The sequence below is a fragment of the Puma concolor genome, chromosome A1, assembly GCF_028749965.1.
Source record: "Puma concolor isolate L17-30 chromosome A1, mPumCon1.1.hap2, whole genome shotgun sequence".
Classification (NCBI taxonomy): Eukaryota; Metazoa; Chordata; class Mammalia; order Carnivora; family Felidae; genus Puma; species Puma concolor.
Genome location: NC_141667.1, coordinates 95,633,997 through 95,658,748, shown reverse-complemented (window position 1 = coordinate 95,658,748; position 24,752 = coordinate 95,633,997). Strand labels below are relative to the sequence as shown.

The following is a 24,752-nucleotide window of genomic DNA, read 5'->3' as shown; positions in this document are numbered from 1 at the left end:
TGTAATTAAACTTTTGTTTGATTTTCTCCTGTTAATCTGTCTCATGACAATTTAATTCCCAGACCAGCTAGAAGAAGCTTATAAAGTAAAACTTTTCCACCTCAACACTATGTTGGCTCATCTCAGTCAACACTTCCTCAGGAAAGCCTTCCAGATCTAACAGCTAATTCCCATTTATGAGCTCACACATGCATCTTTCTTTTATAACTATACTTTTATTTTTCTTTGTGTGATCTTTGACCTGCTAGATCCGAAGCTCCTTTGGACAAGAACTGATTTTCTTTTTAAATTCTAATATAATTCCTTAATATGAGCACTCAGTAAATATTTATTGAATGAATGAATGAATGAATGAACTTAATTTTGCTGATTTATTCCACATTCATAGTCCCTGCTTTCAACAGAATTTTCTAGGTAACAAAGTGTACCAATGTACACTTTTGTATGTTGTTTAGTAGAGTTCCTACTGCTTTGCATTTTCACTTAAACAATACTGTAGACTCTTCAAATTTTTCCAGTTTTGTGGGTGTGAAATATCTTATGTTGGTTATAATTTGGATTTCCCTGATTAATGTGGTCCATCATCTTTTCATATGGATACCAAACTTTCTTGTTACCTCTGAATGAAATGTCTATGTCATTTGCTTCAAATGCTATTTTTCTCCCATTCTTCTATCCTTTCTTTCTGGAACTCTGATTAGATGCATGTTAGACTTCTTACTCCTTTCTCTATGTCTCCAAATCTTTCATATATTTCCCAATTCTTTGCCCATCCATCTGCATTCTAGGTAACTCCTTCAGATCTATCTTCCAGTTACTGTCTTATCTGCTGTTCAATTCATTCATTGAGTTTTAAATTTAAATTATTATATATATTTTTGTATAGAAATTCTCTTTCTTTGTCAAACCTTCTAGGTAATTTTTTTAATTCCTGAATAATACTTTTGATTCTATTTCTTTAAAATATATTAACGTTTTTACTTCAACATTCTTTATATGATAAATGCAGTAATTGTAGTCTTTGTGGGCCTCCTCAAAGGGGGCCCAACTCCCCAAAGCACCTTCAGAAGGTGATTCCTCTAGATTTTGGTGACTTATTTATTTTTATTTTTCAGGATTTTTGACTAGGAGTTCATATGCCTTGGATCTGTATCTGTGGGAATTCTTTAGAGCGGGGCTTAAAGTTATGTCTCCAGAGGTTTGCATTTGTGGCTGCCAGTCACCTGGGGGTACTGTAACACAGTGCCACTTCATAATAAATTTCTCTTGGTCTGTTTCAGTACAAACAAGTGATGTGGATTCTGATACCAAATCTACCTAAGAATGTACCTGTGATTGAATTCTCAAAGGAAAACAGGTCCCCCCATCCCCAACCCCACCCGTTTTACCTAGGGTTAAGGTCTCAATGAGATAGGAAAGCACCCCTACCAAAGCTCATTGAGGATTGGGATTTTTTTCAACTGACTCACTGAAAGTATCATTTTTTTAGGTTTGCAGCTCCATTTAAGGTTCCCTGATTCAACCTTCCACCTATCATGGGCCACTGGCTTTGTTTCCTGAGCCTATGCAGGCCCATTAAAACACAAGTTCTAGGTCTTCTAGTATCTACAGAGTCCCAAGCAAATTTGTGTTTTCCAATTATGGCCGGACTTCAAGATTTTCTCTTATTCTTCTTCCTGCTGAGATGTGTTTGCAAAGATGTTTGTAAATATTTTATCCAGAAATTTTAGCTTGTTCTAGACACCAAATCCACCATATTGCTGTAATCAGAATTGGACTGCTTCCTAAAGTGATATTTAAACACACATGAAATCTTGAATCTTTCAACTTCTTTTTTCTCTCTTTTTTTGCCATTACTGACATTGTCAGATGATGTCCTATTAATACCTAAAACTGTACTGATTTTTTTAGGTTAATATCTCTTGCTTTTTTGTTCCAAATAAATATAAACTATCTCTAAAATGCACTGTTAAATGAAAAAAAAGAAAAGTGCATAGCTAATTGAATATTGTGCTCTAAGTGTGTGTTTGTGTGTGTGTGTGTGTAATATTGGTTGTCTTTCAAGATAGGAACTGGATAACTGGGAGATACTGATGGCAGGAAGTCGTAGCTTTTTTAAAAAAAATATTTATTTTGAGAGAGAGCATGCACATGTGTGTGCGTTGGGGAGGAGCAGAGAGAGAGGGAGACAGAAAATCCCAAGCAGGCTCCACATCATCAGTGCAGAGTCTAATGCAGGGCTCAATCCCATGACCATGAGATCATGACCTGAGCCAAAATCAAAATTGGACACTCAACCAACTGAGCCACCAAAGCGCTCTGGAAGTCTTATCTTTTAACTGAATGCCCTCATACCTTTTGAACTTTCACCCTGTGCATGTGTGCTACCTATTTTTAAATAATTTAAAATAATGATAAAATAAAAAATTGAGTAGGCAATATATTATGGAAAACATTGTAAAGACACAAGTGTAAGGCAATTCCTTCTTTTCTGAGGGATAACTTTAAAGACAAAGCTACTCGATTCTTATAAAGACATACATGGCATACATGGCATACATGGGATACAAACATGGCAATATATTATGGAAAACATTGTAAAGACACAAATGTAAGGCAATTCCTTCTTTTCTGAGGGATAACTTTAAAGACAAAGCTACTCGATTCTTATAAAGACATACATGGCATACATGGGATACAAAGAGGTGGGTACTAGGGCAGGTCATGTATGCATAAGCATGTATGCATAAATATACTGAATACAGGTGACCTACGACATGGATGCAAAAATATACTGAGTACAGGTGACCTCAGCGTAGAAGCATGCTTATTTACAGGTAACTGCCAATCATTGGAGAAATATAGCTCTCCTAGGCTCAGAGACCAAGTCAGGTCACAGTTCTGTCTGTGTACTCAAGTATGGTAAACAAACCTCACCCTTTCTACAGACTTCCAAATAAGACCATGCCTGTCCAGAGGTCAATTACAATACTTGTACTTTGGATGTTCGTTAAGTATTGTGTCATCATTCTGTTTGGACAATTTTGCATTCATTCTACAATTTCAGGTCAGGAACTTTGACCTGAATTGAAGTCATTTTAACTGTTGTTTTACTTCTCACAACCAGAAAGAATTAACACAGGATAATGCTCATAAAGATTTGATTTCTCACTAAAAAAATAATTTAATGCTCCAAATATGAAGTCTTTTCCTATATACCAAGCCTCCAAACAGTGACTCAGTGGTACAAGAACACACTCCAAAGAAGTCCTGCTTTTATGTAATCTAATCTCATCTGTTTCCCTTTTCTTCTGAAAGCATATGATTTTAACTAAAATTTCTCACTGTTCCAATGATATGCATTTCAATCACACAAAATCTTAAAAGAGATTCCAATTAGTTCTGATACTACTATCAATGTTAGAACCCTGGGTTTTCTAAAAACACTGTTCAATAACAGAGATGATCTAGCTGTCTTCCTTCAGAAGGTATTGTCCAGTTCAAGACAAACCCTATCAGATACACTGGACAGCAGGTGGACAAAACACGCACTCAAGGGCAACTTAAAGTTCTGGGGTCTGGCTCTGACATTAAGAGAAATTGCTTTTAGGTTCTATGGTTGCTTCAGTGGCATGCAAGCTTGTAAAATTTCTAAAAAGATAAAATCAACAAAATTAAGTTAAAAGTTGTATTGTACAAAGGAATGTAGAATAATCCACTTTTACAGCAGATTAGAGGAAACATGATAGAAACGGACTTCTAAAAATCTATACTTCTGAAGTATTTTTTTTACTTTAAAGAGAGAAAGAGATAGTGTAAGCTGGGGAGAGGGCTGAGGGAGAGAGGTAGAGAGGGAAAGAGGGAGAGAAGGAAAGATAGAGGAGGAGAGAGAGAGAGAGAGATGAAGAGAGGGACAGAGGGACAGGGGGAGAGAGGGAGAGAGGGAAAGAGAGAGAGAATGGATCCTAAGCAGGCTCCACGCTCAGCACATAGCCTGATGTGGCACTTCTGGGATCATGACCTGAGGTGAAATCAAGAGTTGGACACTCAATCAACTGAGCCACCCCTTAAAAATCTGTAATTCTAAACTGAACCAGACCCATAGAGGAGATCTTGCCCAACTTCCTAACACACTGAAACTGAAGTCAATTGCAATCATTCTACCTCTACATTTGAATGGCTGTAGCATGTGAGAATGACTTTTCTATTACCAATTCAGTGGACAGTTTTTATTCCTCACTTCCTGGAACACAGTTGACCACTCATTTCTTCATGTAACTCTACTCCCTTGACTTATGATGCTAGTCTCTCTGGTTCTCGCTGCATCCCTCCCACTAGTCCCTCTAGGTCTTCTTTGTAGATCCATCCTCCTCCTCTGATTATCTCTTATGGCCATGTTCTGCAGGTTCCACTCTTGGCCCACCACCCTCTTGCCCCTATGAGCCCTCCCTGGGTGACTGTAGGTACTGGCTTCATTTGAATTGCCATCTATAAGCTGCTGTGTCTCAAACTAAATCTCCACAGCCTGGTTTTGTCCTTTTGGTTGTTCCACAAGCACATGAGACTAAACTGAACTCATCATCCACCTCATCAAAACTGCCCCTCTCCTGCCCCTCATATGCATGACCTCAGTTCAAGATACTACCATTAATTAGCTAGTTGCTCACACCAGAAACCTGAGAGTTGTTGTGAACTTCTTCCTCACCCATCTCCCCATCAGTGACCCTATTCTACTGATTTTACCCATTGTATAGTTTTGGACTTTTCTCCTCCTTTCTATACTACCACTGCCTGGAGTAGCCACTCCTCATCCTTTGCCTGGTCTCCCTGCATATAGTCTCTTCTCCTCTACACAGAATGACCACATTAAGTGCCAGCCTAATCATGCAACAAGTGTGCCCAAATCTGTATCAGCTCTCTTTAAGGAGAGAATAAAATTTAAGCCTCTTAACTTGAACTAGGAGAGCCTCCATGATACAGTCCTATCTTTTCATGTACTGCCTCCTTCCACCTTGAATTTTCTTTCTAGTTTGCCCTTGTTCTCATGGTTCGGCCACTTTATTACTTTAGCAAAAATGCATTTAAAATAATTTTGGTACAGAGACCATCTTTACAAAAGGATGGACTCTTCTCAACATAGTAATTTAATGATGAATTCTTCATTTCTTCTAAAGTAGCTTTGTAGGGCGCCTGGGTGGCTCAGTCAGTTAAGCGTCGGGACTCTTGATTTCGGCTCAGGTCATGATCTCATGCTTCATGAGTTTGAGCCCCACATTGGGCTGACAGCACAAAGCCTGCTTGGGATTCTCTCTCTCCCTTTCTCCCCTTCCCCCATTCGCTCCCATGAGCACACAGTATCTCTCTCAAAATAAATAAATTTAAAAAAAGTAGCTTGGTAATGGGCATTGTCTTTTAAAAGGTCTGCAAGAATAGAAGCCTTTGAAAAACTTTTTTCCAACCGAAAGGTCATCTGTAAGGTTGTCCCCAGGCCATAATGATGTCATGCAGGGCAGAATAAAGCCCCCACACACAGGTCACCCCTGCTTCTGCCTTTCCTCTCTCCTCTGGCCTCTGTGTCTCCTCTTCTTCCTTCCTCTCTTCTAATATTCTCATTCTGATCCTTTCTTCTCTCCTTTCCTTCCTCTTCTACTAGTGGCTGCCTTGGAGCCCAGGAGAGTTGAATCTTCTGGGAACTTCCTGTCTCACCACTGGGAGCAGAGTGGCTCAAGCTAGACCACTCCACTTCCTCCCCTTCACCACTTTGCTCTCCCTGAAAGGTCATCTCCCCTGGGGCTGAAGGAGATGGGGTCAGAAGTAAAGGAAGGGCAGGGGAGGGGCAAAGTGGCCCTCTTTTCCATGCCATTCTGGCCCCATGAGGCCTCCAAGAGCCTGGGGGTTCGCAGCCAGAGAACTAAGACACTCTGGCTAATCAAACAGTGCTATTGGGGGAAGAGCCAGGAAACAGAAATAGAATCTTATCGCTTCCATTCATAGCTCCTGTGATCTTTAGCAAGGCTCATCACGGCTCACTTTCCATTTTCTCCTCTGTTGGTATTATAAGCAGTTCATACGAAGTAATGAAAGAGAGCCTGCTTAGTAAACTGTGAAGCACCAGATGGACATATCCCTGTGCTGTTGTTCCTCCATTCTTTGGTCACTACTGAGTGCATACTTACCAATAAGGACTGCCTGGTCCCTGTGACCCTTCTTTTCCTCTCTCCTCCCCTGTAGATCCTCCAATTTAAAGAGGTCTTAGATAACTGCAGTTATATTTTGAATTGGCCAGGCCCTTCCTTCTCCAGCCACTGAGTTTGTTGGGGAAGACACCTACCATTGCCAGGGCTGAACTGTAATAACAAGGTGAAAATAAATGTACTCTAAGAAAGGACCCCTCTGCTTGTCACAGTCATACAATTAAAGTTCCCATAAGTAGATTTACTGACCATCAAACTCGCTATTTTCTTTCATCAAGTTTTTAAAAGTATCTTCATGATGTAATCGAACTTTCCTTCTCTCTGAAGCCAGATTATGTTCCACATGATCTTGCTCAGTCAGAAGTGTGACTGGTTTTAAATGAATCTAGAGAAAGAAAAACATTTATCTTTCATTGCCTTGTTAAATTATAACAGCGCAGCATGGATTTTGCAAAACCAATGATATGTTACGTTGTTTTCTAACTCCAAGTAAATAGAGTACTTCTGGGGGCACCTGGATGGCTCAGTCCATGAAGCATCTGACTTTTTTTTTTTTTTTTAATTTTTTTTTTTTTTCTTTTCCAACGTTTATTTATTTTTGGGACAGAGAGACACAGAGCATGAACTGGGGAGGGGCAGAGAGAGAGGGAGACACAGAATCGGAAACAGGCTCCAGGCTCCGAGCCATCAGCCCAGAGCCTGACGCGGGGCTCGAACTCACGGACCGCGAGATCGTGACCTGGCTGAAGTCGGACGCTTAACCGACTGCGCCACCCAGGCGCCCCAAGCATCTGACTTTTGATATCAGGTCAGGTCATGATCTCATGGTTGTGGGATTGGCACCTGTATTGAGCTCTGTGCTGACAGTGAGCCTGCTTGGGATTCTTTCTCTCCCTTTCTCTCTACTCCTCTCCGGCTTGAGTTCACTCTCTCTCTTTCAAAAATAAATAAATAAATAAATAAATAAATAAATAAATAAATAAACTTAAAAAAATTTTTTTTAAATATTTATTTTTGAGAGAGAGAGAGAGAGAGAGAGAGAGAGACAGTGCACGAGCAGGGGAGGGCAGAGAGAGAGGCAGACACAGAATCAATCCAAAGCAGTCTCCAGGCTCTGAACTGCAAGCACAGAGCCCGATGCAGGGCTCAAACTCACTGACTGTGAGATCATGACCTGAGCTGAAGTCAGATGTTTAACTGACTGAGCCACCAGTAATAATCTTCTTTAAATACATTATGTGTACATCTCTCTCTTCAGTAGAAAGATCTAGTCTTGTTATATCATAGTTGTCATCATGAAGTACCCTTACAGTGTATTTTTTATGCACATTTTAGTTTTGCTCTGAGTCCAGAGGGATGCCACTTCCTCTGCCATAATCAAACAGTCATTCCAGTGACAGCCCTTTCCCAGTCTCTAGATACAGGGGTGCTCATCTCCTGAATCAATAGCAAGATAGTTAGGATGGTTGTTCTCACCATGACCTTGCCATCCCAGTTTTCCTATAGTGTGTGAGGGACTGAAGTTATCCAAATAAGACTCTGATTCTCCCAGGGGCAATATGGTATAACCAGGAGGTTTTTAGAAAATTGCATTTATAAAGTTAAATATCATGAACGTTTTTTATTTTGTTATAAAATCATCTGTGTGAACGTTTATATTGTTTTCAAAATTTGGTATTAAAACAATGATGCGTGAGGGCTCCTGGGTGGCTCAGTCGGTTAAGCGCCCGACTGGGGCTCAGGTCATGATCTCGCAGTTCGTGGATTCAAGCCCTGTGTTGGGCTCTGTGCTGAGAGTTCAGAGCCTGGAGCCTGCTTTGGATTCTGTGTCTCCCTCTCTCTCTGCCCCTCCCCTGCTTGTGCTCTGTCTCTGTGTCTCAAAAAATAAATAAAATGTTAAAAAAGTTAAAAAAATTTTTTAAATAGACCATTCCTGGGTGTTTTCACACATATTATTTGACTAAGTTTTTTTCCTAAAATATTTTTAAACTAAAAAAGTCAATATAGGCATAATTATTTCTTCATATAATACATGCTTTAAAGAGTTTTCCAAATATTAATTTTCCCTGATTTTCAAAATTTTCAACAGGCCTACAGAATAAAAAATTCTTCAAATTAATGAATGAGGAGAGGAACTTTGAATCCACTGAATTCTTACTATGAAATGTTTTCTACTTTTTGCAAAATTAAAATCTCAAAGGAAGGGAATAAAGATGCACTCGAGGAAGGTATCATGTACTGAGAGAGATTTCTAATTTGGAAATTTCATCACACAGTGAAAACATTGTCTAATAAGCAAATTGAAAGAATCAGTAGGTCAGAACAAAGCTTAATTTGACCTCCAGAAATCTGGAACTATGGTGCAGCAGAACGAAGGGCTCAAGCTCTGCCAGAAAAGCCTGTCTGCTAACCTGCGTGCATGAAAAAGTCACCCTGCAGCTGGATGGGAATAATTCCATGCTTGTTTCCAGGACACCTAAAGGCTGGCACTGACCCTTAGCCAAGACTACAAAATAGCTAAGGGATTCATAATATGCTGCTTTCAAGTCTGAGATTCCCCTGGAGTACCTTGTCTAATTTGTTTAGGAATATATAGAGACTTGATAACTTACACTGGTTTAGCTCTATACAACCTTGTTTTAGTTATGTGACCAGCAGGGTGTAAAAGTCCACCTAGTAAACTTGTGCCTTGGCTCTCCAATCTTCATCCAGATGAAGCATATTTTGTATAACTGAAAAGGACTGTGAGAGTGAAAAACAGAGAGCTTCCCCCTAAGGTCAGGAATAAGACCAGGATGTCCACTCTCACCACTTCTATTCAACATGGTACTGGAAGTCCTACCCACAACAATCAGACAACAAAAAGAAATAAAAGGTATCTGAATTGGTAAGGAAGAAGTGAAACTCTCACTATTTGTAGATGAAATGATACTATATATATAAAATCTTAACTCCACCCAAAAATTACTAGAACTGAAAAATGAATTCAGTAAAGTTGCAGTGTACAATGTATAGAAATCTGTTGCATTCCTATACACTAATGATAAAGCAGCAGAGAATGGAGTTAAGAAAACAATCCTATTTACAAATGCACCCCAAACAATAAAACAGCTATCAAAAAACTTAACCAAAGAGGTGAAAAACCTGTACTCTGAAAATTGTAAAACACTGATGAAAGAAATTCAAGACCATGCAAAGAACAGAAAACTCAGAAATAAACCCACAAATACATGGTCAATTAAGCTTTAACAAAGAAGGAATGAATATACGATGGAAAAAAAAGTGTCTTCAACAAATGGTGTTGGGAAAATTGGATAGACACATGCAAGACAATGAAACTGGACCCCTTTCTTTCACCATATACAAAAATAAACTCTAAATGGATTAAAGGCCTAAATGTAAGACTGAAACCATAAAAATCCTTAAAGAGAGCACAGGCAGTAATTTCTTTGACATTGGCTATAGCAACATTTTTCTAGATATGTCTCCTGAGGCAAGGGAAATAAAAACAAAAATAAGCTATTGGGACTGTATCAAAATAAAAAGTTTCCACACAATAAAGAAAACAACAAAACTAAAAGGCTACCTACTGAATGGGAGAAGATATTTGCAAATTAGATAACTGATAAAGGATTCATATCTAAAATATATAAAAAACTGATACAATTCAGCACCCAAAAACAAATAATCCAATAAAAAAGGGACAGAAGACATAAACAGACATTTATCCAAAAAAGATATACAGATGGCCAACAGACAAATGAAAAGATAGTCAACATCACTCATCATTAGGGAACTGCAAATCAAAACTACAATGAGATATCACTTCACACCTGTCAGAATGGCTAAAATCAACAACACAAAAAACAATAGGTGTTAGGAGAGGATGTGGAGAAAAAGGAAACCTTGTGCACTGCTGGTGGGAATGCAAACTGGTGCAGCCACTGTGGAAAATAGTAGAGGGGGTTCCTCAAAAAATTAAAAATAAAACTACCCTAGGATCCAGTAATAGCATTACTGGGTATTTATTACCAAAATACAGAAACACTAATTGAGAGGGATACATGCATCCCTATGTTTATAGCAGCATTATTTACAATAACCAAACTATGGAAGCATTCTAAGTGTTCACTGATAGATGAATGGATGAAGAAGATGTGGTATATACATATACAATAGACTATTATTCAGCCATCAAAAAGAATGAAATCTTCCCACCTACAACTACGTGGATGGATATAGAATGTATTATGCTAAGCAAAATAAGTCAGTCAGAGAAAAGACAGATGCCATATGATCTCACTCATATGTGGAATTTAAGAAACAAAACACATGAGCAAAGGAGAAAGAGAGAGAGAAAGACAAACCAAGAAACAGACTTAATTACAGAGAATTCCACCCAAGGGAGCTGGGTGGGTGGATGGGTGAAATAAGGGATAGGGATTAAAGAGTACACCTATCATGATGAAAAACAAATAATAATAATAATAACAACAACAACAACAACAACAACAATAATAATAATAATAATAAAGGAAAAGAACCCCAAGAGCTATGCCTGAAGTCTTAAACTTCTCTGCTGTTCGCCAGTGCTTTCTTTCTCCTACAAACAACCTCTTCTAGTTTAGTAAGGCCCTGCCCGAGCATACCCTGTGGTGTTCTGTGAGTCCTTCAATGATCCGGCCTATGAAACTGATGAACTAACTAATAAGCCTAGTTAACCATTGCCCGTCTCATCCTGGAACAAACTCACTTTGGATACAGATGCAGGTAGGCCTGTTGGTTCATACCAAACCACTGACTTTTTGTGGCTCTCTTTGTGATGTGCCCCTGAACAAGAACATTACTAACTGGAAAATAATTCGTTTGGGAAAGCTGTTTTACAATAAAGGTTATCTGAGCCAACCTATAATGGCAGGACCATAAGGCATCTGACTTCCCAGAAATGCTCTCAGAAAAAGTTTCTTCAGGCTCAGGACAGGTTTAACTGAAGTGCTACTATAGTATTCTTATTTCATGAGTCCCTGAAGCCAAAATGAGAAGTCTCGAGCTTGAGAGGAAAAACGATAGTCCTTGTGTTCTTCTCCATGGAAGGAACAGGATGGGATGGTGATGTGGACTCCTTTCTGTCACTTTTTCTCAGATATGGAAAATCTGCAATCACCCCCATAGTCTCTCATTCTCAGGGTTTGGAGATTTGGGGGGACTCTGGGAAAAAAAACAATGGTTTGCAAGACCTATCTCAATGTCTTAGATTTTAGTGAACATAGGATCCTGGGATGCTTTGTCAAAGTACAGATTCCAAGTTCCTATGCTAGTGATTCTAATTCAGTAGGTCTGAGACATAGCCCAGAAAGCTGCATTTTCAGTATTAGCTGATATGAACTTCAGTTTCAAATAGAATGCCCTTGGGCAATATGAATATGTCTTGTTGAATGTCTAATATTGGACAGAGACTGGGAGAAGTGCCATGGTGCACAAAATTCTTCAGGGACACCTACCACCCAGGCATCAGGATGGACTGAGTCAGATCCATCTATATCTTTGCCTGTTGGCCCAAGTAAGGAGTTGCTGGTGAGTACTGCCCTACTGTCATCTCTGTTGGGTACAGAGAAAATACGGCTTTGTCCCGGCTCTAAAGTTGGATGCAGGCTGAAGAACACTTTTGCAGAGTAAGAAGTACCCCTTGTTGCTTCAATATGGAACTAGGAGAAGCTACTATGCCCATGTTTGAAGTGATCCTTGCAGTGAGAGATTTAATTCTAAATTGGATTATTACCTTTAGACTAAATGGGGACCCTCCCCCGATCCTAAAAATGAAAGCCAAGAAACAATGAGTAAACCCCCAGCAGACTATAGACAAGCTGCTCTGGGCCCATAGCCAGGCAGGCCTGCTGGGCACACATACACATATCAGAATAATGCATATATTTTAAAGTTGTTTTTACTCCATATGCCCTGAAGCTTATTTCTAAACTTCAACAGTTCAGCCTCTTTGACGTTCTTCCTTCAGGTATAAACAAATGATTGGACTATAATATGCAAGTGCTGACTAAACTGCTCTTGCTTTTTAAAAAAAAAAAATTATTTTAACTCAATTTTGAGTTATATAACCATAAAAGAAAAGAACTAACCCAGTAAACACTATTTTTGAGAAACTGATAGGCACTTTGGATCATTTAAAACACAGTGTTTTTTTCCTCTTTAACAAACTGACTACATCTCCCTTCCTCTAAGGTGCTTAACACTGTATTACCACAGAAGGACAAATTTTACAAAAATATTGATGGATAAAAAATCTTGGGAAAGCATACTGCACAGTAACAAGAAATGTCTTTTTCTCCATAATAATTCTGATGCAATCATTACTATGTCCCTGAATTACATCATAGATACTTCTTCACACAGAAAATTTACCTTTTCTTTTCCAACTGGTTTGGCTACAAATGTAGAGAAAGCCACACTAACAAGTTTCTCAATACCAGTGAGCATGTCCTGTACTATCACCTTGATGCTGATCTAAAATGAAAAGAAAAATAAATAAGTAAACGTTCAGCCATCCAGAAAACAGATGAGATCACAGCAATCAAAATTCAGTTATGCATTTCAATGTTCTTTTGTTTTTGAATTAAATCAGCATTTAAAAAAATTTTTTTTTATAAACATTTTTATTTATTTTTGAGACAGAGAGAGACAGAGCGTGAATGGGGGAGGGGCAGAGAGAGAAGGAGACACAGAATCGGAAGCAGGCTCCAGGCTCTGAGCCATCAGCCCAGAGCCCGACGCGGGGCTCGAACTCACGGACCGTGAGATCGTGACCTGAGCTGAAGTCGGACGCTCAACCGACTGAGCCACCCAGGCGCCCCTGAATTAAATCAGCATTTTAATTTATTTTTAAGCAATACTGTTCTTTCAGTGATGTCCCATAAAATTAAAATATAACTTTTTTTCTGGGGCACCTGGGTGGCTCAGTTGGTTGAGCGTCCAACTTTTGATTTTGGCTCAGGTCATGATCTCACAGTTCATGCGCTGACAGCACGGAGCCTGCTTGTGAGTCTCTCTCTCCTTCTTTCTCTGCCTGTCCCCTGCTTAAGCTTTGTCTCTCTCTCTCAAAATAAATAAACTTAAAAAAAACTTTTTTCTTATTAGAAAAATAGATATTTGACATGGAAAATTTGGTAAACATAAAAATACATAAATGATAAAAATGGAATCTGATTACCCAGAGTAAATATTATTAGTAATCCCATTACCCATATTAATAATCACTAATGTTTAGGTGAATTTTATTCCCATTTTATGTGTGTGTATGTATTTACATAAAATTATCACACTGTATTTACAGTTTCATGTTATAATTTTAAAAACTGGCATTATCTGACAAGTATTTTCTAATCCCATTATTACTATATGTGCTTTTGAAAACAAGATACTAATTAATGCCTTGTAGACCATTAAGGAGATACACCATAACTTTTTTTAATCTTCAGTCTCTGGCTTTTATAACTGAGTTAACATGGACAAACTGTATCATGTTATCAGTAGCTTTGTTGCCTTTTTCAGAAATGTTGTTTTTCAGGAAGAGCAAGAAGGTGGCTGAGGCACTTTTTGGTGACACTACAAGGGAATGGATTTCCTTATGGGAAAAGATCTGAAGCTTAGGTCCTGAGGATTTCACTTTGTACAAGTATTGGTAAACTCAGGAATCTGTTGTTAGATTTTGGCTAATAAACACTTGCCCCACATATCCCTGATATGTAACACTATCTTCTTGGACTCATGGGCAACCTCAGGCCTCTTAGCTTAGCACTGTATTATTAACTATAGAGAACAGCTGTTTCTACATCTTCACCAACTACCTCGTGTGCAAAAATAATCAATAATCCATAATTCATTTTACATCACTTACCTTACGAATGCAAGTGAGTATTTTCACAGTAACACTCGAGTTAACTCGACAGTGGTTAACCAGATTTAAACCATCCTGGAGAGTTTAAATGAGTTCCAAACACTGTCTTCTGTTAGAACAGTTAACTTAGTTACGTATGACGGCCAAATGTCTCAAAAACATACGTAAGGGGGACTTTCACTTTGTGTCATGAAAAAGTAGGTCAGATTGGAATTACACGCTGCAAAAACAACTAGAAAACTGAACCAACTATTTTCACACTAGAATAGCAGACAATGTAGAAATGTCACCACTAAGAAGAGGGAAACAGATAAGAGGAACACTTGAATTTCTGGGCTCTCAGCCAGAAGGTAAGTCCCAGACTATGGCCAAGGAGGGGAAACTGAACCTTCCTGAAATGAGGAGGCAGAAATCAAGAAGACCAATGCTCCTGGGATTTGTGGGCATTCCCAGAAAAAAGTGTAACTACAAAAGGAAAGAATTCCAAAAATCTGCACACAGTCCTGTTAAGTGTTTGGGATGACACCAGTCTGACGTTTACAAGGTGGACGTTTACAGGGCCAGACATGAGCACCCTCTGAGGCAAAAATGATTCCTGGGGAGTGTAACATGAGCAGTCCCGAGAACTTATGCAGAACTGAGAGTCTGGTGTTCCCACCAGCCAGACCTTATTGAATACACAACATATGCAGAGACCACAGAAGACTTCAGCTTGGAAGAGGGACTAAATTAGCCCTAGTCAAGGCTAGGATTTACTTTCCTTGGAATCAGAAATCTGTGCTTTTAGGGGTGCCTGGGTGGCTTAGTCAGCTAAGTGTCCGACTCTTCATGTTGGCTCAGGTCATGATCTCACGGTTCATGAGACAGAGGCCCTTGTTGGGCTCTGTGCTGACAGCATGCAGCATGGAGCCTGCTTAGGTTTCTCTGCACCTCCCCACCCCCCGCCCCGCTCTCTCTGGTCCTCACCCACCTCTCGAGCATGCGTGCATGCTCTCTTTCTTTCTCTCAAAAAAATAAACATTTAAAAAAGAAATCTGTGCTTTTAAACTCACCGGTTTTTCTTTTCTTAGCTTTTAATCAAATTTCCTTTGGAAATTCTACGTTTTCTCATGGAATAGGAGGAAAAGGATAAAAGAAACGGAGCTGTTATCCGTGTTTGGGCTGAATATAAGGTAGAGTGCTAGCCTGTAGTAGGGAGGCTGAGAAAGTACCATCACGATCGTTGCTGACAGAGCTGACTTTTAACACAAAGATTTCCTTTCTGATTTCAAGTGTTTTGTATTCTGTTCATATGGATACTGGGGGAAAGTGACTAACTCAGGGTAAAACCATCACCATTAGGTATGGTTACTGTCAAATAGTTCTGTTGAATAGGAATATGGGTTGAATCCAGTACCTTATAATGTGACCTTATTTTGGAAATAGGGTGGTTCAGATGTAATTGGTTAAGGTGGGGTCATACCAGAGTAGGGTGGGCTCCTAGTCCAATGTGACTGATGTCCTTCGAAAAAGGAGGGGTTTGGACACAGACCCTCAGAACACTATGTGAACATGAAGGCAGAGATCAGGATGATGTGGCAGAAGCCAAGGCAAATCACCAGAAGAAAGCACTGGGACACACTCTCTCACACAGTCCCCAGAAAGAATCAACCCTACAGACTCCTTGATTTAGCACGTCTATCCTCTAGAGATGTGAGACAATAAATATCTGTTGTTTAAGCCATCTGCTCTGTGGTATTCTGCTATGCCCTAACAAACAAATATAAGTCCCTATATGTCTTTTGTGCCCAAAGATCAAAGGGACTGCTACAAACCAACCTAGAAGTTGCAAAATGGGATCCAGTAAACCCTTTGCTACTGGTTCAATCAGAACAGAAAATTCAAAAGACCCTGAGAATGCTGCATTCACAACTATGGTAAAGAAAATAAAACCGAGTGGGTGAAGAAGAAAAATCTAAACTTCCTTTCTCACTTCAGTTACTCTACCTTTCAAAAACTAGTTAATTATGGGGCTAGTTTCCACTAGAGGGTGCAGAGATGGAGAAAAAGCAGAGTCAGTGTAATTAAGAAATAAGACCCATGGCTTGTAAAGAACCAAGAGAGTGCCCTTCTCCCTTATATGTTTACTTCCTATGTATCCTTCTATATAAAAATAGTGTGTCGCATCACATTTAATTTTAGCAGAGTTGACTAGGAAACTCAAGGTCCTTATTATTTACCTGTGACACTGACTCCAGGTTCAAGCATCTTCTGGAATTCAGAACCTCATGAACTCCAAATTATGCCAGGCCTCCTGCTCTGCCCTCTGTACACAATGAAAAGAGAGCACCAATAGGCAGAAGTAAGAAAAGAGGTCTCTTACCTCCATGCTTGTGCTGAATGCTCTGGTAACTTTCGCTTTGATGGTTATCACTTGTCCAACTCTAGTTAAAAAAAGAGGGAGTGACCTTAGTAATCCTAGTACCTCTCATTTCAGACCTAAAGATTCACTTAAATGCATGTGCAATCACTCCTTATCACGCTGATAATGATTATGCATGAAACTTCAGGTTAATGATAACAGAAAAAGACAGTTCTACAAACAGATGCCAGTCATTGTAAACCACACATATGTTGGTTGCCTACTTCTATTCAAACAGAAAGAGGCCTTTGCAAGGTTGGTGTGCAAAAGGACTTCCACAATCTGCAAAGGATACTTTGATTGTCTCACAGCTGTTTCCTTAAGAGAAGTTAAAATGGACAAGCAAACCTATACAAATGACATTTCTTTTTTAAATGTCTGTTAACAAATACATGGAGAAACATGCAAACTGATCAACTTCACCAGGTTTACATGGACCCTCCATTCACTCTTCATGATTATAGGGATTCTGGTCATATAGCCTGAAGTTGTTCCAAACCTTCTGTGTTCAGTCCCCTCAGTTACCACTGATCCTTTAACCTTAGCAGAAGGTAAGGTTCTTCCTAATGCAATCCTCTTCAATTTTTCTCAATGACTTTCAAACTTGAACTATATCCTCCTTACTTTTCTGTTTCAGAGGAAGAATGTTAGATCTCTTTCAGAACCTCTTTCTGTACCTGTGCCCTTGTTACCTCTTCTCAGCCACCATGGCCGGCTTAGTCAGCTCTTTGCTCTTTCGTACCCTCATCCTCTGCCCCTTCCCTGACTCTCCTTACTAGTCTATGAAAATGTCCAAGGCTACTTCTTTCTAAAAACGTTTCTCTCAAGCCGATTCTATCTCAAATTTTTTCTCTTCTTCTCCATATTCAAACTTCCTAAAATACTCATTTCTTTTTCTAACTCACAGATTTAAAATAAAATAAAATAATAAAATTAGAGTCAATCCTCTGGAAAAAAAATAAAGCTTACACAAATCAGGGAAAGAAAAAGAAATGTTTACTGAAATGTTTAAGAAATGTTTACAACTAGTCCTGGCATTAAGCTAAAACTTCAGGATACCGTGATGAACAAGATGAGGCTCCTGACTTCAAGGAGACCAGTCTTCACTTAGGTCACCAGGATGTAAACAGATGAAGTGCAGTGCCATGAAATTTTTCAAAAGAAAAGATTGAGTATTACAAAGATAACCATAAGAAGAAGCTAATTCAGAAAGCTGGGAAAGGAGTCACAGAAGAGGTGACGTTTGAGATGGGTCTTCAAAGATGAGGATTTTGCCAGGTGCAGAGGTTTGAGGGCTTCATTTCCCATTTACTTCTCAGCCACTTGAACCTGGCTATTGCCTCCACATCTCACTTCCAGTCCCTGTCATTTCCTAAAAGCTAAATCCAACATCTCACCTCTTTAATGTCTTTCTTCAGGAGGCTTTCTCTTCCCTTGGATTCCGGACCGGTGTTCTCTTCTCTATCTTGGCTTCCTTCACTGGTTTCTCTTCCTTAATCCATCCCTTCAGGGTCAACATCTCCTAAATTTCTGTCCTTTATCCTATTCTCTTCTCACTACACCCTCTTCTCAGAAGACCTTGTTCTTGTCCATGATTCCGTCATCTCTATTAAAATGATTCTCTAATCTCCATCTTTAGCCTGGACATCATTCTTGAAACTCAGAGCCATATTTCCAAATTCTCTCAACAGATTCAACTAATAGTTATGGAGGCTCTACTAGACTTAGTGTTAACAACCTCCACACACATTCCCAATTTAACTTAATCTTCACATCCAGCATATGCAACCAAACCAATTTTCTTTTTTCTTGTATTTGTTCCTTTTAAAGTTCCTAGCTCTGTTTGGTAAAGTTTCTAGAAGAGATTTGCAGTAATAGTGCCAGGCAGAGTTAGAGTCCCTCTCCAAAGCTACTGTGATACTTTGTACTCATCAACTACTAAAATGTTATGCTTCTCTGTCTCTCAGACTTGGAGTTGGGGGTGGGGGCAGAGCAGAAGCCATTTTTCTGGTTTTGTGAATCTGTCCTGCCTTTAAAAGTAGGAGAATTCCAAGAACCTGGCTCTCCACACCGATCTCCTGATATTGACTGTCAAATGAATGGAATAACTGAAATCTCAACTAAATAAAACCAATTTCATAGCATGGCATTCAAGGTCTTCTGTTATGTAGCTCCAGTCCACTGCTGGGCATCACCTCTCTGCAGACCAGGCTCTTCCTGAACACTCTCTGCTCCTTCCCATCTTGGTGCTTAGGTTCTTACAAGTGCCTCATTGTGTGAAGTCCTTTTCCTATTCACCAGAAAAAAGTCTATGCCTCAGTTAAGGCACACATCAAATGCTACTCCTCTATGGTAAAATTCTCATTGATTTTCTAATCAAAATGTGCACCTTTTAAACTACCCCACAGAACGGAGTTTGTATCTCACCCAAGGGCTGCATCCTAGCATGCTTTCTATTCTGATGATTATGTGTTTGTCTGACTCTCACCAGACTGAGTGACCACTCCACTTCAAAATTGTGCCATAATCAAATACTTATGTATCTTACTGAGTCCATTGCAGTATTTTTTGTATAGGCAATAAATACTTAAGAATTTAATTTAAATTAATTTAATTAATTACTTAATTAATATCTGATATGGTTTATAAACAAATACATGGTTTTGTTTAACTTTTTTTAAAATATGACATTTATTGTCAAATTGGTTTCCATACAACACCCAGTACTCATCCCAACAGGTGCTTTCCTCAAAACCCATCACCCACCCTCCCCTCCCTTCCACCCCCCATCAACCCTCAGTTTGTTCTCAGTTTTTAAGAGTCTCTTATGTTTTGGCTCCCTTCCTCTCTCTCTTTTTTTTTTTTCCTTCCCCTCCCCCATGGTCTTCTGTTAAGTTTCTCAGGATCCACATAAGAGTGAAAACATATGGTATCTGCCTTTCTCTGATTTATTTCACTTAGCATCACACTCTCCAGTTCCATCCACGTTGCTACAAATGGCCAGATTTCATTCTTTCTCATTGCCAAGTAGTATTCCATTGTGTATATAAACCACAATTTCTTTATCCATTCATCAGTTGATGGATATTTAGGCTCTTTCCACAATTTGGCTATTGTTGAGAGCGCTGCTATAAACATTGGGGTACAAGTGCCCCTATGCATCAGCATTCCTGTATCCCTTGGGCAAATTCTTAGCAGTGCTATTGCTGGGTCATAGGGTAGGTCTATTTTTAATTTTTTGAGGAATCTCCACACTGTTTTCCAGAGTGGCTGCACCAATTTGCATTCCCACCACCAGTGCAAGAGGGTTCCCATTTCTCCACATCCTCTCCAGCATCTAGAGTCTCCCGATTTGTTCATTTTGGCCACTCTGACTGGAGTGAGGTGGTATCTGAGTGTGGTTTTGATTTGTATTTCCCTGATGAGGAGCGACGTTGAGCATCTTTTCATGTGCCTGTTGGCCATCTAGATGTCTTCTTTAGAGAAGTGTCTTTTCATGTTTTCTGCCCATTTTTTCACTGGATTATTTGTTTTTCGGGTGTGGAGTTTGGTGAGCTCTTTATACATTTTGGATACTAGCCCTTTGTCTGATATGTCATTTGCAAATATCTTTTCCCATTCCGTTGGTTGCCTTTTAGTTTTGTTGGTTGTTTCCTTTGCTGTGCAGAAGCTTTTTATCTTCATGAGGTCCCGATAGTTCATTTTTGTTTTTAATTCCCTTGCCTTTGGAGATGTGTCAAGTAAGAAATTGCAGCGGCTGAGGTCAGAGAGGTCTTTCCCTGCTTTCTCCTCTAGGGTTTTGATGGTTTCCTGTCTCACATTCAGGTCCTTTATCCATTTTGAGTTTATTTTTGTGAATGGCATAAGAAAGTGGTCTAGTTTCATCCTTCTGCATGTTGCTGTCCAGTTCTCCCAGCACCATTTGTTAAAGAGACTGTCTTTTTTCCATTGGATATTCTTTCCTGCTTTGTCAAGCATGAGTTGGCCACACTTTTGTGGGTCTAGTTCTGGGGTTTCTATTCTATTCCATTGGTCTATGTGTCTGCTTTTGTGCCAATACCATGCTGTCTTGATGATGACAGCTTTGTAGTAAAGGCTAAAGTCTGGGATTGTGATGCCTCCTGCTTTGGTCTTCTTCAAAATTACTTTGGCTATGAGGGTCTTTTGTGGTTCCATACAAATTTTAGGATCTCTTGTTGTAGCTTCGAGAAGAATGCTGGTGCAATTTTGATAGGGATGGCATTGAATGTGTAGATAGCTTTGGGTAGTATTGACATTTTGACAATATTTATTTTTCCGACACATGAACACGGAATGTTTTTCCATTTCTTTACATCTTCTTCAATTTCCTTCATAAGCTTTCTATAGTCTTTAGCATACGGATCTTTTACACCTTTGGCTAGATTTATTCCTAGGTATTTTATGCTCCTTGGTGCAATTGTGAATGGGATCAGTTTCTTTATTTGTCTTTCTGTTGCTTCATTATTAGTGTATAAGAATGCAACTGATTTCTGTACATTGATTTTGTATCCTGTGACTTTGCTGAAGTCATGTATCAGTTCTAGCAGACTTTTGGTGGAGTCTATCGGGTTCTCCATGCATAATATCATGACATCTGCAAAAAGTGAACGCTTGACATCATCATTGCCAATTTTGATGCCTTTGATTTCCTTTTGTTGTCCGATTGCTGATGTTAGCACTTCCAACACTATGTTAGACAACAGCGGTGAGAGTGGACATCCCTGTCATGTTCCTGATCTCAGGGGGAAAGCTCTCAGTTTTTCCCCATTGAGGATGATATTAGCTATGGGCTTTTCATAAATGGCTTTTATGATGTTTAAGTATGTTCCTTCTATCCTGACTTTCTCGAGGGTTATTATTAAGAAAGGATGCTGAATTTTGTCAAATGCTTTTTCTGCATCGACAGGATCATATGGTTCTTTTCTTTTATTAATGTGATGCATCACATTGACTGATTTGCAAATGTTGAATTAGCCCTGCATCTGTCTGGGCTACTTGCACACTGCCAGGCTTATGGTGCTGCTTTGATGGGATCTGGTGTATTAGCCAGGGTGGATCTTCAAGGTGCACAGGGGTGGGAGGGGCAGACTCAGCTCCCCTTGCCTTTGGTGGTCCGCTTCGGGAGGGGCCCTGTGGCACTGGGAGGTAGGCAGATCTGTCGGAGGGATGGATCCACAGAAGCACAGCGTTGGGTGTTTGCGCAGTGCAAACAAGTTCCATGAGGGGAACTGGTTCCCTTTGGAGTTTGGCTGGGGGATGGGCGAGGGAGATGGCACTAGCCAGCACCTTTGTTCCCCACCAAGCTGAGCTCTGACTTCCAGGGCTCAACACCTCTCCCTCCCAGTGTCCTCTCGCCCTCCCGCTCTCCAAGCAGAGCTGTTGACTTTTAACATTCCAGATGTTAAGTCCCGCTGGCTGTCAGAACTCACGCAGTCCGGCCCCTCCGCTTTTGCAAGTCAGACTCAGGGACTCTGCCTTGCCGGGCGGGCTGCCCTCCACTGCCCCGGCTCCATCCCACCAGTCCGTGTAGCGCACACCACCTCGCCGCCCTTCTTACCCTCTTCCGTGGGCCTCTTATCTACGCTTGGCTCCAGAGAGTTCGTTCGCCTAGTCTTCTGGCGGTTTTCTGGGTTATTTAGGCAGATGTGGGTGGAATCTAAGTGATCAGCAGGACGTGGTGAGCCCAGTGTCCTCGTATGCCGCCATTTTCTCCCAATCCATCAATATATGGTTTTCTGTAGGTAGCTTTCAATTTTCTCTTTTTATGATTCAGGTCCCATGTAAAAAATAGAAGAAGGCCCCTTTCCATGATGTTAGTGGCCACAAATCCTTTTTGATAACACCAACACAAAATGGCTTAAAAAAACTAACCCATATTTCGGTGATGAGATTGCTAGTTAAGTGTAAGTTACAGAATTTAAGTTTGGAAAGTATGTGATAGATACTTTATTACAATACACTTTTGGAACTCCTAAATTAATAATGGCACTTCATCTAGTCTTAAGTAAGTTTGGGTTTATAGTAATTTGTAATTTTGCTGATATGCAAACACTTATCAATTTTTTCTACTTCAAGGAAAACCACATAGCTAGTATGTGAGTTTAGTCAGTGGGTCTCTATCTGCATCTACAAGACTCTAGAATGTCAAGAGCTCTTTCAGTGACACTGCAGCTGCCTGTGAGAACAACCATTGAGAAGTGTTCAGTAAAAGTTGCTGATCACAAAAGCAGAAGCAGTGGGTTGGGAAAAGCACTGGATTAAGCATAAGGAAATCCAGACTCTAAGCACCCTTTGTCTCCTGGCTTGCTTGGGGAATTAGGCCTCAGTTTCTTGTTGTTACAAAGAGAAAGCTGGGCTGACCTATAAAGGTCTCTCCATGTCTATGATTCTAATTTCTACCAAAAATTTCTTCTGTATCAGCTTTGAAGAAGTGATTTTTTTATGCATGTGGTTTCATTTAATTTAATTTTGCTTGTATCTAAATAAATAAATGCCCAACAGGTAAATGTAAACAGTAAGGTTGGGGAGATAAACTGAGTATCTCTTTGGACAAGACTACTTAGGGCTTGAAAACAATGCCAACTACCCCCATGGTCCTTGAGAACCATCCAAGACCAGAAACAGATGACTTTCTCTCTTCCTTTTCCTTTTAAGTTATGTTCATGTCTTCAAGGATCAAGATATTCAGGGAAAAACAAAAACAAAACCAGAGATACAAACATAAAAACATATAATCCTCCTTAAAAAAACCATATAATGCTAATTTATTACAGTTATTAGTATAAACTATTTATTTTTTAAATGTTTACATTTATTTATTTTGAGACAGAGAGAGAGACAGCACGAGAGGGACAGATGGGCAGAGGGAGAGAGAAAGAATCCTAAGCAGGCTCCCTGCTGTCAGCATAGAGCCTCATGTGGGGCTCAACCCCACAAACGAGAAGATCATGACCTGAACCGAAATCTAGAGTCAGACACTCAACAACTGAGCCGCCCAGACACCCCTAGTATAAACTCTTTAAAAAAACAAATAATTCTTAATTCTGTCCACTGGAAAAAATCTAGAAACAATGACCAACCCTATATAAATGAGCACATTTTCTGCCCAAATTGTGATCTCTACTTACAATTTCTTTTGAAGAAATTTATGACTAAGTTTTTGTAAGGAAATGTAAAAGATGAGCCCATCTTGTCAGAATTGAAATGCATCAAATATGTTAAAATCCATGGGCTTACAATGACACTAAATAAAGAGAAAGAATTAAGCTTGTCTTTCCTAGACAAACTTTACTTAAGGGTAACCAAGTAATTAATGAGATAATGAGTCTCTCTACACAAATACTTCAGAAAATAAATGAAGAACAAATGATAGTATTAGCACATTACCATTCTGCCAATATGTAATGAAATAATGGTTCTAAGTAATGATCATTAGACATTACGTGCTCTTGACAAGAACTAATTTTACCAAAATATCAAACCTTCATCTGACCAATTTTTAGATGTAACTATCATTGTATAAGAAATACAAAGGGTGGGTGAACAGGTTAAACAGGGATACAATGAGCAAATACAAAATGTAAACTCTACAGAACAAATGACCAGGTTTCTTTAAAAAAAAAAAACTAGGAGAAAAGAAAGAAGCGAAATTTTATGTTAAAAGCCCTATCAACCATATTCAATCCCGATTCAAGAAACCAATTGTTTAATTTTTTAAAAAATATCTTTTGAGGTCATTGGGAATAATGATTTCTGTTAATGGTATTGTTATTATATTATTATGTTTTCTTTCTTTTTTTTTTTTTTCAACTTTTATTTATTTTTGGGACAGAGAGAGACAGAGCATGAACGGGGGAGGGGCAGAGAGAGAGGGAGACACAGAATCGGAAACAGGCTCCAGGCTCTGAGCCATCAGCCCAGAGCCTGACGCGGGGCCCGAACCCACGGACCGCGAGATGGTGACCTGGCTGAAGTCGGACGCTTAACCGACTGCGCCACCCAGGCGCCCCTATTATTATGTTTTCTAAAAGAGTCCTTATCATATAGAAATATATAATGAAATATTCATAAATGATGCCTGGGATTTCCTTTCACAATAATCTAGGTGTGTGGGGAAGTATGGAGAAGTAGTGATAAAACAAGAGTTTCCATGAGCTTATTATTATTGTAGTCAGGTGATGGTCCTTGGGGATATACTGTACTCTTCTATTTTTGTATATGTTTGAAA

The 24,752-nt window shown here is 39.5% G+C and overlaps 1 protein-coding gene across 7 annotated transcripts in view; it reads right to left on the bottom strand.

Moving 5' to 3' along the window:
* Nucleotides 1–24,752, bottom strand: part of ACOT12 (acyl-CoA thioesterase 12) — a 60,461-nt gene that overhangs the window by 27,501 nt on the left and 8,208 nt on the right. For 5 of the 7 annotated variants that reach the window (XM_086697620.1, XM_086697607.1, XM_086697611.1 and 2 more), the window contains exons 3-5: nt 16,466–16,526; nt 12,612–12,713; nt 6,444–6,579 (exon numbers count right to left, since the gene is read on the bottom strand). In XM_086697620.1, coding sequence (XP_086553746.1) covers nt 6,444–6,579; nt 12,612–12,713; nt 16,466–16,526 — 299 coding nt within the window. Of the gene's footprint in view, nt 1–6,443; nt 6,580–12,611; nt 12,714–16,322; nt 16,409–16,465; nt 16,527–24,752 lie in introns of all 7 variants that reach the window. The other 2 variants (XM_086697633.1, XM_086697617.1) reach the window with 2 other exon arrangements.